This window comes from Denticeps clupeoides, chromosome 12, assembly GCF_900700375.1.
Source record: "Denticeps clupeoides chromosome 12, fDenClu1.1, whole genome shotgun sequence".
Classification (NCBI taxonomy): domain Eukaryota; kingdom Metazoa; phylum Chordata; class Actinopteri; order Clupeiformes; family Denticipitidae; genus Denticeps; species Denticeps clupeoides.
In genome coordinates this window covers 20591314-20611058 of record NC_041718.1, presented here as the reverse complement: position 1 = coordinate 20611058, position 19745 = coordinate 20591314, and the positions used below count along the sequence as shown (strand labels likewise).

At 48.9% G+C, this 19745-nt stretch overlaps 1 protein-coding gene across 5 annotated transcripts in view; it reads right to left on the bottom strand.

Moving 5' to 3' along the window:
* The window catches only part of srgap2 (SLIT-ROBO Rho GTPase activating protein 2), a 50562-nt gene that overhangs the window by 12816 nt on the left and 18001 nt on the right, over positions 1-19745 (bottom strand). For 4 of the 5 annotated variants that reach the window (XM_028997504.1, XM_028997503.1, XM_028997505.1 and 1 more), the window contains exons 3-6: positions 14525-14717; positions 5887-6049; positions 3203-3265; positions 63-278 (exon numbers count right to left, since the gene is read on the bottom strand). In XM_028997504.1, the coding sequence (XP_028853337.1) occupies positions 63-278; positions 3203-3265; positions 5887-6049; positions 14525-14717 (635 nt within the window). Of the gene's footprint in view, positions 1-62; positions 279-3202; positions 3266-5886; positions 6050-14524; positions 14718-16408; positions 16455-19745 lie in introns of those variants that run through there. The other variant, XM_028997507.1, reaches the window with a different exon arrangement.

Here is a 19745-nt window from a genome sequence, read left to right as displayed (position 1 = left end):
GTGATGGAAATGTCTCTGACCTTCAGACATTTCTCACGAGGTAACAAACACACACAGATCACCTTCTCCTTCATCTTCTCGATCTTCTTGACGGAGCTGCGCCGTACGTGCTTCTCCTCGGTCTTGATGGCGGTGAGGGAGTCGGGCGATCGGGGCGTCTGTCTGTCCTCCTGTCGAACAGACCGGCCCATCTGCTTCTCCTCCTGTTTCTCCGCCTCCTTCAGCTTGCTCTCGGCGTTGATGCTGTCCGTGTTGTACATGTGGTAGGTCTTCATCACCTGCACCATGAGGGAAAGGAGGTCAGTGGTGGCCTAGCGGGTTATTATGCAAGAAACAGACCTGTAACGGGCCCGTAAGGTTGCAGGTTCGAATTCTAAACATGCCCAGGTGCCACTGAGGTCCCCACACACTGCTCCAAGAGTGCCCGTCATGGCAGCCCACTGGTTAAATGCAGAGGTGACATTTTACTGTGTCACTGAGTTGTGTTTCACAATGAAAATCACTATATATATATATATATATATATATATATATATATATATATATATATATATATATATATATATATATATATATATATATATATATATATATAAACATTACACATAATATATAAAAAAAAAACAAAAACAAAAAAAAAACCTGAGAATAAATGTACTTTTCAAAATCAATGTGAATGTGGTTGTTCTTGTAATATTTATCAAATAAATGTAAATGATGCCATAGTGCAATTTTTGGTGGCAGCAGAGTTAAACATTATCAATGTAGAGAGCGAGGCCCAGCAGTGTGACGCGTTGTGGGAAAGAAGGGCAGAAGTCGAGAGGGCGGGGCAACATACATTCATGCGACACTATTTCAATAATAACCCACCACTAGATTTTCATATAATTTCGTGTGTGGCAAACATCACTTGATCCCTGAACCAACGAAGGACTTTAATCACCATCCATCGGAGTACAGGAAACAAGATCAAAAGGAGGAGACTCTTTTTAATTCTCTACCGGAGCCAATTCAGTTGTAATAAAAACTGCGCTCCTTTCAACTCGTATTTTCCCATAAGCCTCAGCAGGTGGTCACAAACCAGGGAAAGAAATGACAGGCGGCGATCAAACAAGAAACTTGCGACAGAAACGCGCACAAGTCGGTGACCTTAAAGTCACAAAAGCCTCCAATTACTTACAGCAGAATGAGGTGTAAAGGAATGATTAACTGTGGAAAGAGGAGTCCGACTGCGTGCATGGGACTCCATATAAAAACTTCTGGGCTTTTGTGTTGCTGGGTTTTGAAGACATGGAATTCTACTCTTTCAGGTGGAAAACAGCTTTTGAAGAGACACACATCTGAATGCAGACTGGCACTTCTGGGGGTTGACTAACATCCGGACGCATTTTTATTTCATACAAATGATGGCGCCATGGACCCGTTATCGGAAGGTTGTCGGTTCGGATCAGTCATGGCTGCCCACTGCTCACCAAAGGTGATGGTTAAAAGCATCACAATGACAATCACTTCTCTTTTTTCCCCACTATACTGGATTAAAAACGTTTTGAACAATTAATGGAACTGTTGCTTGCCCCGCCCACAGAACAACTGGTGGTAGTAGCCTAGCGGGTAACACACTCGCCCATGACCCAAAAGACCCAGGTTCAAATCCCACTTACTACCATTGTGTCCCTGAGCAAGACACTTAACCCTGAGTGTCTCCAGGAGGGGGGTCTGTCCCTGTAACTACTGATCACTACTGTCCCTGTCACTACTAACGGCGTCTGATAAATGCTGTAAATGTAAATATTTCCAGATTCATCTCCTGGGGCAGCAGAGGAGCTCTGGAATCGAGCGGGAGGGAGGGAGGGAGGGAGGGTGGACTGGGGGACGCACCAAATTCACGCTGAGTGACGCGACACCAAAGCGATCAATCAGGCTGCAGGCTCCATTAACAAGCTCACATAAGAGCGGCCGCCGCCACAGCAGCCACAATAAATAACTGTTCATGTAGAGTCACCATTAACTGCATTTATAGACGCATTATTACAAAAACAACTTTGAGATGATCAATATTATCACCATTTAACTTTTAAAAAGAAACCATAAAGAGGAACAAATTGTAATTTTGTAACAATATCGATTCTAACCATCCTGCGAATGTCTGACCCTTTTCCCCAAACACATATGATTTACTGTTTGATCCAGTTTTATTTCCTTATTGCGTGTTCATTTAAATACATAAGTCAAGGAAGCTGAAGGAAACACACAAAACCGATCTTCACACCCAAAGGCTTTTTTTCTCCTCTCCTCCGCATCCCAAGAAGCTGAGATAATCACCATAACCCCCATTCTTTCAAACTCTTCCTTCCCTCTCCATAAAAAAGGTGCAGATGTCGACTCCGGGCGGCCAAGTCTATTTTCATCCATCTCGACTGTTTAATTAAAGGCTTTATTTTTTTTATGGGACCTTGAAATGGGCTGCAGACCAATCCCACCAGGAGTCCCTGTAGAACTGGAGTCCTGCAAACTGGCTTCAAAAATAAAGGACCCCTTCCTCCAGCTCAGCTCAGAGACTCAAAGCAGGGCCATAATTAGAGGCACGCAGCCCTCTTAGTGTCATCCTGATGTCTCACAAGAGGTTTACCCACCATGCATCATGCCGGGAACGGCATAATAAACACCAAGTGCATCCCGCCGCAGCTATTTTAGGCTCCGCCCACACCACATGGGTCTCCGTGGCGACAAAAACACAGCTAAAACAATGCTCTACGCCGCCTCTTTCCCATTAGCAGGGTAATAGGAGGCTAATTAGCCGTGCGATTGTGCCGTTAGTACTATTGCAGACTGGGTCAAGCCCAACGAAAGAAAATAGTAATACTGGTGAGGAGTGGGTTCTACACATGGTACCACAAGCCGATTACAGGACAAGAAATGACCTTCACCGAGTTCTTCAGCTCGTCAGCAGGGACGGCATCCGCCAACGCCGGCCCACGGACACAGAACCATGGAGTTTTATTGTGCATAAAGCAATTAGTTCATCGGCCATTTTCTGGGGTGCCAGTGAATATTCAGGATCTGACGTCTGAGAAAATCATGCAATCGTCTGCATCCTACATCCAATCATCTGCTTTCCGATGCAACTTCTGAAAACGGCTTTATGTGACTTTTTTTTTTTTTAGGAAGACCCGAACATTGGAACACTTTGCTGAAGTCTTACCGTGTAAAGCTCATTCAAGACCTTCATCAAATCCTCCTGAAGCTGCAGCCCAACCTCTTTACTCTGTCAGGAGAGAGAAGAAAACAACGTGAGAACCCAACAAACCAAAGGGCGAGAAGAGCGCGAGAACATGGACAGCATAAAGTCTCCCATTCAGAGCGTGGTGTTGCCATGGCAACCTGGTTTAAACATTTCAGAGACAGGATCTGACCCATGAATCTGCCCCTCTGCACGTGTGTGTGTGTGTGTTGACCACACAACCCACAATGGAGCTGATATTCTGCTACTTCAGTTCTGACCACGGGGCTCCGACTCCGCAGACGACAACGTCAAAAAGCGAATAAACACAAAAGCGCAGAGGGACGGCGAGCGCGAGTCGGTGGGACGGAGGATTAATCAGCGTCCCTCCGCTGCAGTGCGACAGACGCGGAGGCAGGGCCTGCAGGCCGACCGCACTCGCACTGCGGCAGCGCCGTCTCCCGCTGTTCCTGCACCGGCACGCAAAAACGCAGGGACGTCGTCCATAATGCGCAATATTAATCTTTCTGTTCATAAAATAGGAATCGCACACAAAAATGCTACAAAAAAATTAAAGTTAATATTGTAAACGGAGCAAACAAAAATGTTTTTTAAAAAAGTGATAAAATAATGAAATATTTGGAACATATATGTCTTTATGTCTTTATGGCTTCATGTGCATGCACTGCTGCTGGTCCAGGTCTCCTCATCCAGCTGAGAGCGTCCGAACTGCTGGCTTGCTCTGATGGCTCCGGGTCCACCAGGAACGGGGGAACATGTGGGATGCATTTTCAGGAGCACTGAAAGCTGAATGAAGAGTTCGGGGAATTCGGGCTCCAGGAATCCGCCCCTCTGCACGCCCGCTGCCAAAGAGAAGCGGCGGCCGGGACTTCAGGCGCGACTCCTCCGGGGTTCCGAGCCAGGAGCGCCGCCAGCGGCCGGCACGCTGACCTCAGTGGAAAGAAATAACTCGCTGAGACATGAGCGAATCATCTCAAACCGCCGCTGGAGCCCGGGAAGGACCCGTAGAGGACCGATAGCAGCCAGGGGCTAAATATAACGTTCCCACTACGCTGCGCGGCCACGTGAATGCGAGAAAACATCAGTTTAGTTACTCAGGGTTAAGCAACTTTATGCCCCTCTGGTTTACAATCTACAAATCTCGATCATGCACAAGAAATCGGTCTCGTCCTTGACCTGGGGGGGGTCAGCTGGTTTTCAGTGGTTTTTCATGTCTTGGTTCAGCTCCAGCCATAAAGGCCTCATGAACCCTGCAAACAGCCTCTCCTCGAAGGAGAGATGAAGAAGAGGTGCCAGCTCCACATTCCAGCCTCGGTGACGTGTCCAGACAGGCCTGCAGAGCGCCTCATGAATTCAGGCGATGAGATGCGGGGGGGATAACGACAGAAGAAAGTCTGCGTGTAACGTTATGCCTGGTATTCATGCTATGACAGGTCTAACAACGGCCCGTGCGCGTCTTTGGCTTCCAGATCATTCCTGAACCTTCTCACAACCGCTCCTCATAATAGACTCGAATTCGATTTGTATCTAGAACAGGCAGGGCTCGAGGTGAGATGTCACCTCCCCTGAAATAAATCATTACATTTACATTTACAGCATTTACCAGGCACCCTTATCCAGAGCGACTTACAATCAGTAGTTACAGGGACAGTCCCCCCCTGGACACACTCAGGGTTAAGTGTCCTGCTCAGGGACACGATGGTAGTAAGTGGGATTTGAACCTGGGTCTTCTGGTTCATAGGCGAGTGTGTTACCCGCTAGGCTACTACCACGCCCATAGGCCGTATGGTTCCGTGATGCGGAATCGAGGAATCAAACAAATCAAATGGAATCTGTTGTAAAACATTCAAGTCTGGCCGCTGCAATGTAAAGGCGCGGTCAGCAATGGCGAAGAGGCGGTCGGTCTCGAATACGGACCACTTGCCCGATCTCCAGCTGATTCAAAACGTGGTTTTACCATCATGGTTCCAGTTCATCAACCTCTTTTTTTTTATTCCTATTCCAGGTCTCCCCAATATTTAGTTATTTCAAATGTTGATTTTAAATGTGAAGAATATGCAAAATTGTGAAATAGTTATTTGCATGAAATGCACATATTATTTATATATGAATGATATACAAAAGCCCTAGCAGTGATTAAATGTGATTTGTCATATTGCATTTGTTCTTTTTTCAAATCCACCCCATAATCACACAGTTTTTAGGTGAATAAACATGATTATGATTGAAGTGTTTCTTAAACTAGTTTGCATTAATTAGTCTTAAGAAATGAACAAGACCACATTAATTTACCTGTGTAGCCTATTAACTAGTAGTAATAAGAATAATGACCCATACATTTCCAATAACCGGCGGGTTCACGTTTTTAAACGGTTAGTAGGCTACAATAAGCGCACAGCGGTAAAAATTGGGGGTAAAATCTGAGTATCCGATACATATAATTTTTAGGATAGTAGAATTTATTAATTATGATTTTGCTTAAACAATAAAAAGGGCGCACGGTTGTTCTCCCACCATGTGCACTGTCATCAGCACAAAATCCGTCTCATAAACGATAAAATTCACCATCGACTACTGAGAACGGGCCAGGTTCTGCAGCGGCCCTTCCCCCACCAGGTCGAGAACACTGGAGTGGAAAAAGTTACCTTCTTGAAGAGGCGTCCAGAGTCCTCGCTGATCTGCACGAAGCGTGGGATGATGTTGTTGAGGTAGAGGTCGCTCAGGGTGGCGTGGTCCCGGCTCTCCCTCTTCACCTGGCTCAGCAGCAAGTTCCAGCAGTTGACCGGCGAGAGAACGTTCTGTTCTTTCCTGCAGAACACACACACACACAGCTATTCAGCCACGTCTGTACCATCCGTCCTCCTCCCGAACAAGCAAGTTAAAACCAGAAGACCGTGGCCGATGGTACAATGTTCCTCTTGGTTCTAAAACGGAACTCTCTACCTGGAATTTCTTCCTCTGGGAGCAAAATAAAGACCCCTATATTTTGCATTCCTGACCCTTTGGCCGTCGGTCTTCAACATTCACACACATTACACACGTGTTCTGGCCCAACTGAGCAGCTTGGTTCTGGTTCTCACGTGTGTCCATTTTCTGCAGGGAGAACGTGATTAAACCGTCTTATTGTAAATAAGGCTCAGTTCCATCGTGTATCAAGAACACACAAACCGAGCAGAAAAAAGAACCTGCAGAACCCAGAAACTGCGATCAGCGCCAGCAGAGGAGCCGTGTCGCTCAGTCACTCCGCCTGAAAACAGCAGAACTTGGCAATGGAGCAAACATCTGGACAGGAATCTAGTCTGGAATGGTTGGAATGGAGACCAACATAAAACATGTGACTTCTGCCTGCATCGAAATCACACACACATATAAAGTGTCCCTTCTCCTGTCCCCACACGAACCCACACCGCCACCACTGCAGAATGACACATGGAGACGGGACGGGACGAGACAAGCGTCGGGATGGGATCGGAACGCTGCTAAGCCCAGCGCTGATCCCTGCTCCGGCTGAGGGGACAGGCAGGGCGGCCCCCTGGATGCCTGGGAGGGGGCAGCTGGCCAGAATTTGGGGCAGAGGTGGGGCTTCGGAGCACCCAGGCCCAAATTCCTGAGTCTGGGTGGAGCTACGAGCACAGCAGATGCAGTCTGGGGAGCGTCTGACAGCAGCGCTGCATCGCAAGCAAAACGTGTCGCAATGGACGATGTAGCGTGTTGGGGATACAGCAGTTTGCCAGGGGGTGTTAGTAGCCTAGAGGGTAACACACTCGCCTATGAACCAGAAGACCCAGGTTCAAATCCCACATACTACCATTGTGTCCCTGAGCAAGACACTTAACCCTAAGTTGCTCCATGGAGGACTGTCCCTGTAATTACTGATTGTAAGTCGCTCTGGATAAGGGCGTCTGGTAAATGCTGTAAATGTAAATTATGGAAATGGCCCATCTCTGCAGGACATTTACTCCAAGAGATGAAGGACCAGGACCATCAAGGTTATTAATTAATTAATTAATTAACACACCCAAGCAGCCTGATTCAACAACTAAAAATCGGGCAAAAGTCTCCGAAGCGTCGTGGCCAGGACTGGGATACTCTATCCGGAGGAGTTTTTATCCTCAGGCCATAAGGATTATGTATAGAAACTAGAACAGAGTGAATAAAAAGATTGTATTCATAGTTGGGGGTCCTAGTGAACCAGAACTGATGGTAACATGGAAGCACGCTGTAAGTCGCTCTGGATCAGGGCGTCTGCCAAATGCATTAAATGTAAATGTAAATAGGGATGCTGAAGCAGGACATGCCATCAGACCTCACCACACATCACAGCCCGACCGTCTACATGTTCACTGTTGTCTGTTCATCTCATCACTACCCAGCTACGCTGGTCTCGGCACTTTTATTAGATTTTTACTAAGGATACATAACCTGCATTTCCAGCTTGTTAACTTTTTTAGTAGTTCCGATTTTATCCGATTTTATTACTTCTATATTCTATGTTTAACAGAGAGGTTCACTGAGTGTTGTACTCGTACAGTTAAGAACGTGATGAATAAAAATCTCTCTGATAACTAACAGAGATCAGACGGGGGTAAATCCCATGTTTATTACATTTTATAGTCAATGACAGTTAAACAGCTGTTTTTATAACTTGTCCCTCGGGGCGTTACGTGGACGATGGGTCTAGTTGATGCCAGAACGTGACGAAGTCGGGTATGTTGCCTGAAAAGGATTTCACCTCGTCCTGACTGAAGCTCTACAAAGCTCGATCCAGGTGCCCTTCCTCATTCAGTCCAGTCGGCTGGGTCTACTTTACGGCATTTACCAGACGCCCTAATCCAGAGCGACTTACAACCAGTAGTTACAGGGACAGTCCCCCCCCCGGAGACACTCAGGGACACAATGGTAGTGTCGGGCAGTGGTGGCCTAGTGGTTAAGGAAGCGGCCCTGTAATCGGAAGGTTGCCGGTTCGAATCCCGATCCGTCCGAGGTGCCACTGAGCAAAGCACCGTCCCCACACACTGCTCCCCGGGCGCCTGTCATGGCTGCCCACTGCTCACTCAGGGTGATGGCTTAAATGCAGAGGACAAATTTCACTGTGTGCTGCTGTGTATCACATGTGACAATCTCTTCACTTTATTATTATTATTATGGTAGTAAGTGGGGTTTGAACCCGGGTCTTCGGGTTCATAGGCCAGTGTGTTACCCGCTAGGCTACTACCCCCCATACCCAGGGTCTCAGGACGTCACTCGCTACCATTATGGCCCGCAAAGAAACTGCACCTAGAGTCACTCCATATTATGAGAAGCTCCGCCTAAATCCATTTTAATGTAATGTGATGTGTGAGGGTGAGTTTCAATATTTTACCATGTGACCTGCACCCCGTAAGGTCATGTGACCACAAACAGTGTCATAAAACACACAACACATTCTGCCATGTAGGTCACAGTCTGGGGCTAAAGGTGGTCACAGCGCTGGAGACGTGGACACTCGAGACGATGCTAATCGCATCAAGTGTCCCCGCGCCCTGGTGCTCATCCCAGCATGCCGTGCTGCGCCAAAACCCCTCCACGAGACGCTCGCTCGGAGGGCCCAGACAACCCAGACAGGCGACTCGCACCGCAAGCGGAGAAAAAAAAAGCCCGATGCGGCCAGACGCGTCTCCCACGGACGCGTGGCCAGGGTCCGAAACGTAGCAGGGGGGCCGCGGGGACGCGCCAGCGCGTCCAGACATCTGTCGTCCCCAGAAAAACCCGCGGCTCTCCGGCCAAAAACAACAGTTCCCAAACGTGTCCCTCCCGTCTCACGCTGATGGGATTAAAGAGCAGAAACTGCAGCCCTCTCATCAACAAACGCCCAGCAGCCTTAACACACACACACGCACACACTCTAAAATCTACAGCGCAGTCATTACAGGAATTATGAGTAATAAACACTTTGTTCTAAAGTCCACTCGTAGTCTCTCCAGGGTCGGTGAGGTTGGATCGTGAGGTGGAACCCCAGGTCTTCTGGGGGCAGCAGAAGGGTAAACCTGCTTTAATGCGGCAAGAGAAGCGCAGGAGGCCGCATGCTTCTCACATTTTTTATGCGAAAGCAAGAGCGGAACCGCCATCGTAGCACTCGACCCCGTTCATCTGGCCAATTCACGCCAATCGTGGAGAGAAGATACTGTGTGTGCGTGTGAGGACCAAAAAAGGGTCTGGTTTAAAGGCCTCCAACTGGTCGGAGCATGCAGAAAACACAAACATGCAGAGGAGCCGTTGCACAACCAGCATCAGTGAGGAATTTGTGGGACCGACTCCGCCTCCCCAAGAACAGGCCCCAGCACCTCAACTCGCATCTGAATAGCTGTAAGGACACAGCATGCACACAATTTCTAGACCAGCCAGGTGCTTAATAATTCCCCACTTTATCATGAAGTGATAAACCCGTGCGAATATGAATATCAGGGCCAGTGGTGGCCCAGCGGTTAAGGAAGTGGCCCCGTAATCAGAAGGTTGCCGAATCCCGATCCGCCAAGGTGCCACTGAGCAAAGCACCGTCCCCACACACTGCTCCCCGGGCGCCTGTCATGGTGCCCACTGCTCACTCAGGGCGATGCAGAGGGCACATTTCACTGTGTGCACCGTGTGCTGTGCTGCTGTGTCTCACAAGTGACAATCACTTCACTATGTATGTTCACGATGTATGACGCTGTTGTCACAGGAGGCCACACCCACAAGCGCAACACCAAGCAGTTACGGGAGCAGCAAACGTACGTAGGCTCTGTCTCGTCAAGACTGGCGCGACCTCCCGGTCAGCGCACCGCTTCAGGGCACGGGGCAAAGGTCACATGACCGGGGTGGTGGTGGGGGAGGGGAGGACGCCCAATTAAAGGTCGGGTCATCAGGGAGCCGGAGGCAGGGAGCGCAGCAAATTACGGGAGGGAGATGACCTCCACCAGATGGCGCGCCGCCAATGGGAGGCCAGGGCGGGGAATTCAGAAGCGTCCGCGGTGAATTCTCAATGTCAACTCGGAGTGAAAGAGCGATCCACGCAGAGGCGGCCGCAATTCGGTCAGATAAATCACCATCACTGCAGCGAACGAACAGCAAACGAAGCAACATCATCTTATTTCATAGCCACTAATAAAAAATGTAGAATATTCTTGACAAGGCTTGAAAATCTCTTATTAGCGCAGGGCAGTGATGGCGTAGCGGGTAAAGTAATGGACCCGTAATCAGAATCCCGAGCCGCCAAGGTGCCACTGAGGTCCCCTTGATGAAGGTCTCGTCCCCACACGCTGCTCCCCGGGCGCCTGTCATGGCTGCCCACTTCTCACCAAGGGTGATGGTTAAATACAGAGGACACATTTCACTGTGTCAGCGCGTGCTGTGCTGCCTATCACAATGACAATCACTTCACTTAAATTTGGATTGAGGTGATTGTCACTTGTGATGCACAGCAGCACTGCATTTAACCATCACCCTGAGTGAGCAGTGGGCAGCCATGACAGGAAGCAGTGCGTGGGGACGGTGCTTTGCTCAGTGGCACCTCACCCCTAAATACTACAGACCGGAAGTTAAATGTTAACTGGCCGATCATTTACTGCACGAGCTCGACCCGACCCGACCTCGAACCAGGAATTACAGCTCTACTGGGAAGCTGATAGGTGAAGGGGGACAAGTTTAACCGGCGGAGTGATGCATTAGTAGGCGACCGGTTATAGAGGGAGGACCAAGTCTGGACGTCTGAGGGCCTGAGGATGAGTCCTTCACGGTGAACGAGAAATGAAACCAGCCCTCCGGCCAGCAGCAACACTCCAGACGGGCGCGCACACACACACACACACACACACACCACACTTCCTGTGGGGGAAGTGACCGGCCTTGTGACTCTGTAGATGGTCAGTGAGATAATGGCAGTCCAATCCCGGCCCACACGCGGCCGATGGCAGCTGCTGTTGAGGAAGAACATCCCGACGTCCTCCAGTTGGTGCTTGAGCTTGGGATTGGTTTTTTTTTGTTTTTTTATTTAACCACACTCAGTCGGAATCGGATGGTTTCGGTTACCGTGCTGGTTTGGTGACTAACACCCCGGCAGGAATTTTGCCAGTTTCTCTCATGCTGAATTAGGAATCAGTGCATGACTAGCGCCCATCTACAGGAAAAGCTGCAAGTCTGCGGCGTGACTCAGAAGCAGCCCACTTTCCCCACCATGACTCTCTCCTCTACTCCAGCATGATGTTCCAACCTTCAGTCAACCTCGGCGAGGCCTGCTTCACGTCTACAGGAATTCAGGACTGAAAATGCATCCTGACACCTTATCATTTACACCATAACTTTCTTATCTGTGTTATGACTTCATATGATTTTCACAGCTGAGAATGGAGTTAATGAAAAAAAACTTGAACCTTCATTGGTTGAATCCATAAATTCATTCTTATGCATTCAAATTCATGTAAATGAAGGTTATCATCATTTACGGCATTTATCAGACATCATCCAGAGCAACATACAGTACAGGCCACCTTCTCATTCAACGTGTTTTCTTTATCTTCATGACCATTTACGTTGGTAGATTCTCACTGGAGGCATCAAAACTATGAATGAACACATGTGGAGTTCTGTACTTGACAAAAAAAGGTGAAATAAGTGAAAACATGTTTTATATTCTAGTTTCTTTGCTCTGATTACTGCTTTGCACACTCTTGGCATTCTCTCGATGAGCTTCAAGAGGTCGTCACCTGAAATGCTTCTCCAACAGTCTTGAAGGAGTTCCCAGAGGTGTTTAGCACTTGTTGGGGTCCAGCTCACCCCAAACCATCTGGATTGGGTTCAGGTCCGGTGACTGTGGAGACCAGGTCTCCACTTTTTGTTAACTACATATCTCCATATGTGTTTATTCATAGTTTTGATGCCTTCAGTGAGAATCTACCAACGTAAATGGTCATGAAAATTAAGAAAACAGGTTGAATGGGAAGGTGTGTCCAGACTTTTGGCCTGTACTGTACATTTTGAAGTCCATGCATAGACGTCAAAGTGTATAAATGGATTTTATCTGCTGACAGACAGGTGACAACGTGGTATGGACACGCCTCCATGGCCAATGATGGCTTGAGTTCCTACGCCCCAGAAGCCCAGCTGTCAAGCATTCCCTCTCCGGCCGGAGCACATAACAGGAATAGCAAAATGTCTCCACAGGATCGATCAGCTCTGTCCAAACGGCGAGTCCTTGACTGATGAGCCCAGACGTCCCAACGGTCAGCTGTACAGCAGCGGGAACACAACTGGAAAATACGGCGCATTCCTCCGATTGGAATGCCTGTAAAACGTGCAGATGTGAAGGGCCGGGTGCCGGAACACACCAGACACTCGGAATTCCGATTCAAAGAAAAAGTGATGTAGTGAGGGGGCACGGAGCCACGTGGAAACAGAAGAATTCCCTAAGTTCAGGGGTCACCAAAGTCAGGAGCCCAACAGAAGGGCTTTGTTGGCAGAACAGTGAGCATTTTTTTTGGGACATTTTATAGTTCTCAAACTATTAAAAATGAATAGCAGTCTGCACAGAGGTCTCACTTATTACTGATAATCTATATTTAATTCATGCAAACATGCTGGCTCATCATTCCCAGGACTTCCTTGGATATGCAACTTTTTTTGGGTCTCCTTTCCGTGAAAATGTAAAAAAGAACCTGAGGGAATGCCCAGGAGTCCATGTTCCGAAGGCCTGGGAGCTGGGAATTACACCTTACTGGCCACTTCATCCCACAAGCTGTTTTCCACACCGTGGCATTTTGAGCCTTGTGTGTGTGCGTTTGAGACAGAAGAATCGAAAGTAAACTATATGGTTAAAATAGAAGAAAATGGAAGTAAGAGGGCAGAAAGACCAAAAAACGGGAAGTTCTATTTTTTTTTTATAGCAAGTTCCCTCCTCCAGTGCAGTTTTAAGGATGCTCAAGTGTCTCCTAAACACCATTCTGAAGCGTAACTACACTAGTGCTGTTTTCGTAAATGACATTTATGACTAAATGTCTTCAACAAACTTTCATGACGCGACTGAAACGAGATGTTACATTGTTGACTAATAAAATGAGACTAAATCTGGGTTACAAAATAGACAAAAATGTCTATTCATTATTGTTGAGAAAACGGCTTCCTGTAGCTCATATCCGGTCACACAGATGTCACTTCCTCAATTCCCGTTCGTGCATTACTGATATTTCAGAATACTACTGATTGGGCAGCAGATGCTGGGAGAAAAGTGACAAAGTGATCTTTCGATGCACTTTCTTTACAGTGAAATGGCAAAAAAACAGAATGTGTGGTCAAAAAACGTACAAACCCACGCACCCTCTCTAATGCTGTAAAACGGCAGGACGTCGGACTCGCTCCGGATTCCGCATTAAAGAGGATTAGTGGTTCAGACGATCAGAGATATTAGAATTTTTATTATCTAACAATTAATTTTTTTTTTTTTTTTATAAAATATTAAAGGCACATTTACCATTCTAAATGTGTCAGGGAGACTTGACTGCTTTTGTTCGCAAAACCCTTTACGGGGCAAAGCCCGCTTCTTAAAATAACACCCAGGAACACAGAGTCCTGGGATCCACAGAACAGCAGAACCCCAGAGGACGGTCAGAAGGACGTCCAGGTGCTGCCACTGCAGGCTGTTTTTTGGGACGGGGCCGGTTTAATTGAAATTAAAATGGATGTGGCTGATCATAGGATGCGCCAACCAGACTGGGTCGCCATGGCAACAGAGGAGCTCTGGCTTCCACGCCAGCCCGTCATCCGCAACACTTCCGTGTTTAATGGACGGTCTGAGCAAAGCGCCGTCCCCACACGCTGCTCCCCGGGCGCCTGTCATGGCTGCCCACTGCTCACCAAGGGTGACGGTTAAATGCAGAGGACACGTTTCACCGTGTGCTGCGCTGCAGTGCTTCACAATCACTTCAGTTCACAAACAAATCTGTGCCTCGCCGCTCCCGATCTCCCTCGCCGTGCCAAGGAGACACGTTCGCAAAAACCCACCAATCATCTCCACTAATCCCACGCTCAGTAGGTGGCTTTAATAAAGGAGCGAGTCCCGCGGCCAGAATCTGCCATTCCGGCCACGCCTCAGCCCTGCCAGAGGAACATTCAGAGCACGAAATCGCCACCTGGACTCGCCGCCAGCGAGAAGACATCGAACATCCACATTCGATTGCTGTGCTTATGGTGGCCCATTGGACGGAATTCCTGGTGTAATAATTCACAAAATAAGTTCACACTGGTTACCAGCTGGTGCGGCACCTGCGGACTCACTTGAACTGATGGTCCTTGGTGCTGCGCGTCTTGGCCAGGAAGCGCTCGGCGAGCTTCTCCAGGTTGCGCGAGTAGTCCATCTCGATCTCCGCCTTCTTGCGGAAGAAGTCCTGCAGGTCCTGCAGGAGCTGCACGCGCAGCTCACACTGCTGATCCAGACATTTCAGCTGCTCCACCAGCTGGGCTCGGATCTCTACAGGGAGGACAGAGAAGGGAGGACACCTCGGGTCAGAGACCGAAGAACGAAGACAAACGCAGAGACACCTTAAATTCATCCCCCCAGAAAAAAAATGACTCAGAAATAATACAAATGACAAGATTTAAGATTTGATTCATTTTATTTTCCCCATAACGTTGCAGTTTGACAGTTCATTGGTTATTCACATCATGAGTGTGGAATGGTGGTCCTGCCTTGTGGATTTTACCTTTAAAATGTGAAAATATACCAGTTTTTGAAAATTAGTCGGTCAACGTAACAGGACAGCGTACCTCAAGAGCTGATAACACCGCCCCTCTGCTACATTCCCTCCACCGGCTCCCAGTAGCTGCACGCATCAGGTTCAAAATACTGATGCTGGCCTACAAAGCCAAACATGGAGTAGCACCATCCTACCTCACAGCCCTTATTACACCTCGCACTGCACCTGGTATACTCCGAGCCTCCAGTACTGCTCGCCTGGTCCCTCCATCTCTGAAGGTAAAAGGAAGACGCTCATCTAGACTCTTCTCAGTCTTGGCCCCTCGGTGGTGGAATGAACTTCCAGCTCAGTCACTGAGCACCTTCACACGGCAGCTCAAGACCTTCCTCTTTAGAGAATATTTAGATGAACTTGTAACCTTCTTCTTGTCTGACTTCTGTATAGAAACTATATCATAGTGAATGAAAAGATTGTATTCATAGTTGGGGGTCCTAGTGAACCGGAAATGATCACTTCATCCATGACAACATGGAAGCACGTTGTAAGTCGCTCTGGATGAGGCCGTCTGCCAAATGTCTTAAATGTGAAATGTAAATGATAGAGAGTTTGTCTTGTGTCCCCATAAAACCAGATGATCTACCTTCACAGATCTGGGTGTTACCAGCCCCAACCTCCACCGCATCGTCTGCACATCAGCATGTCTGAAATGTTACGAGGTCTGACGGCACAAACCTCATTTTTACTTTCGTTCTTTTCGTGCGGTTTGTCAAAGATCAAGCAATAATTAGAGCAGCGTGAACCACCACCGACCCGATCTTCTCAGTCAGGTTCACCCCACCACAACGCGTTCCTTTCGACGGCAGCCGCGCCCAGGAATGTGCAGGTAAGCTTTTCAGGCGAAAATGGCACAAATCTTGCTAAATCACGACCGCCAAATAAAACAAACCACAGAGAGAACACAAATACACACACACACACACAGAGAATACACACACTGTGAAGAAACAGGAGTGTGTGTAGGAACATGGTCAAAAGCGGCAGAGTGAGGGAAATGGCCTTTAGAGGGACCCCCAAAAGCCAAATTTGCCACTGGATTACTTTCAAATAACCAAACCGCTGACCTCTATTTACAGTTATAATCCCGACAATTAAAATTCATGTACGGGGACGGTGAGAATACAGAATTATTCACGAATCCATGAGCCTGGATGCGGTCATAGTTCATTACATTCCGGCCACCACACACACACACACAATCATCATTACAGCAATCGTGGTTCTCGTCTGCACCCCGAAAATCCTCTTCTGGGGACAGAAAGCCATTCGGCGTGGCTCCTCGCTGCCCCGCCAAAAAAAAAAGTGTCGAATTACGGCGTTCACATGGACGCAGGGATCCCAGCCGCAGTCTCAGGTTACCATGACGACGGAGGTTGTCCATCGGGGGTTGGGGGGGACGGGGACGTACCTTTGCACTTCCTGCCGTAGAGAAAGCGGACGACCTTGGACTCCATGTGTTCTGTCTGCGGGAGCGCGGCGGGGCCCGGCAGAGGGGCCGTCCGGCTCCGCCCGCGGCGTGTCACCGGGCTTTGTGTCAGAGCGCTGAGGGGGCACTTTTACTCCGACACCACAGAGAAGTGGGGATTTTCTCTGATCACACACACACACACACACACACACACACAGGAAGGAGGAGAAGATCACGGTGACCATCATCTGCACGAGACAGAACGCCTGACGCCGCACCGCACGGGATCTCCAGACGGTTCACGGTTATTTTTACTGCGCTCAGACACAGTTTCGGTACGTGTAATCTGCCGTATCACACCGCGGATCAGCAGAGTGAAGAAATAAGTGTCTGCGCAGGCCTTTGGTCATGTGACTTCAGTGGTCAACGTCGTGTCCAGCTAGACGAGAAATGGGCGTGGCTGGACGCCAGATGGTCCCCTAACGGCCCGGTAACGAGGAAGAAGCTGCTGTTCCTGCTGCTGCACCCTGGGTAGAACCTTTCTGGGCTTTAGACCCCAGGGCTGTTGCAGACGCGCACGTCCGCGGAATCAGATGTTACTGGTTCCGGGGACAGACGTCAACGCCAACGTCCCTCACACATCAAACGTTCCTCACACATCAAAACGTTCTCAGTACCTTCCAGTTAGGGTTCTTCTCAACACTGCATTAGAACATGAAGATGAAAGAAACGATCACCGATAAAAACCCAACACGGCGTGCGGAACCATCCTGTTCTCCAACAGACACTTCCTGTTTCTAGATCGTTTTTATTACAAATCCAAAAGTCATGCATGGCGCGACAGATTAAATATGTAAATAAATGTACTCCAGTGATGTTCTGTGCCAACATGTGTGTGTGTGTGTTTGGTGAACACCAGCAGCTTCAGAAGTTGGACTGTGAATCCTGCTACTGTCCCACAAATCACTGTGCTCCGGCCCTCCTGTCCCCGACAGTCCACGCTGGCCGCGCCGAGGCCCCGCCCCAGATCTGTCCCGTCGCATTACTGGCCGGTGACGACGGTCGCTGGGCACCAGTCCAGTTTTTTTTTTTTTTAAGGACTTTTGGTTCCACGCAGAGAAATGCCCCAGCTCCACGTCCCCCAAGCAGAACACATTGTGGGACAATAGCGGCTACTGTGACGCCGACGCCGCTGAGGGCCACGAAGCGGCTGTTTTGACGTTGGTCACCGTCAGAGTGACAGTAAGTGGCTGTTTGGTGCTTTTTAAGTGGAACAGTGGGCTGGTCGCCGTGCACACTAAACACCAAATTACATGCGCGGGGACACACGCGTCACCGTCAGCCTGATATCAAAAGGTACGCCGTCCTCGGCTTTCAGAACCCCCTCTTCATACCAGAAAAAAGGGGGGGGGGTTGTTTTCTATCTTTTCCACGTGTTTAAATGACGCCATTGTGGGACGAACGCGTGACACCTGAAGTCACTTTACAGCCTCGGTGTAAATATCCAGCGGCGTCCTCTCCAGGCCGGTGATTAGAGGGGACCGTTCAGACCTCCGCTCCAGCAGATGTTCCACGTTTCACAGATGTGTTGTGCACGCTTTCGACAGAGGAAAGGAAGAAGAGGAGGATGAGGAAAAGATAGATGAGGTGGAGGAGGAGAAGTGACTTGAGTGAAGTGACAGTCACTGTGAAACACTGCAGCACAGCACACGGTGCACGCGGTGAAACGTGTCCTCTGTATTTAACAATCACCCTTGGAGAGCAGTGGGCAGCCATGACAGGCGCCCGGGGAGCAGTGTGTGGGGACGGTGACTTTGCTCAGTGGCACCTCAGTGACACCTTGGCGGATCGGGATTCGAACCGGCAACCTTCTGATTAAGGGGCCGCTTCCTTAACCGAAGGAGGAGAAGGATGAGGAGGAGAAAGTCCTCTGAGGCATTTCTCAATACGCATTCTTCTTAGTTCCACCTGAAAGATCACATTAAGTCAACTACAGCTGGAGTTCCCCGATGTCTTCTTGACTCATCATGTGGAGACTTTTTGTGTCCCAGAATGCAATATACGTCCACGCTGACCTATTGTCTTTGGAAGAGGTGGAAAGAAATAATAAAAAAAGGCGAAAATAAAAAGACGCGGCGTGGCCAGCTCGCCTTCCTCTGTGTGCCAGAGATCATCCCCGGTGGAGGATCTCCATTCATCTCAGCAAAAACAGGAAGTGGAGGGGAGGGAGAGACAGGAAGTGACCTACATTTTACGGCAGGATGGAGATGTGAGGGAGGAATAGGGAAGGGTGGAGTGGGGGGAAAAAAAAAAAAATTTGGAGGACGATTGGAGACTTGAGGTGGTTCTGAAGGTTAAAAAGTGATTCTGGGTGGATGGACAGCAGACAGTGGACACCTTACACCGAGAAGGCTTGAACGAATGAACATATTCGATCTAGACAGAAAGAGAGGAAGAACTAAAAAGAGACTCTGTTATGGAAAAAGGTGTCAGGAAAACTATAGCCGGAGTGGGGAAGGAAGACAAGTCCAGCTGGACGACATTTTCCCAGATGCTGAAGGTTGATTTCAAAATCAGACATGGACAGAAATCCAGTCCAGACTTCCCTGGAACAGAACCTACAATCCAGCCTCCGAACACCAGGAAACACTTCTAATGAAGGGTCTTTCCACCGAGGCACGCGGAAGGAGATCATTAAAAAGAGGATCTTCAGCACAGCTGACGGTCTGCGGAACCCGTCCGAAGCCGGGGGGGGGGAGGGGCTTCTTCACCGCCATGCCAGCCGCAGCTCCTCCTCACCGCATCACGCCGGAACCAGACCCGTTAGAGAGCAGCTGTGACGGCGAGCCACGCACTTCTCAGCAGAGCTGACAAGAAAACGATCAAAGCCTCCATCGTCTTACATTTCCAGAGCGAAGCCGGTGGTTACTGTGGAAACGGGCGAGCGGGGGATGGGGGCATTTCATATCTCCGTTTTTGATTAATTCCGGCCCAGCACCCCCTCATGGATCTCGGAATAACGTGCTGGTCGCGGGATTTCCAGCTGCGCTGAGCTGGTGAGGTAAGCCGGGATTAAAAGTACTCCAGCGCCGAGAGAGAACGTCGGTCCGTGGGAATGCAGCGGCCAATCAGAAAGCAGTGTTCCTGTGCCGCGAGTCCTGTCCACAAGTCCCCCCCATTAGACAAACACCACGAGACGCTCAACCAAGGCCGCCGCCTCAGAGTCTTTTCAAGCGGCCAACAGCATGGATTTCACCAGAGGTCAAATGTCAGTGGGCTGGATCAAAGAATTGAGAAATAAAGGAAAAAAAAAAAAAAAACACTTAAAAACAGGAGG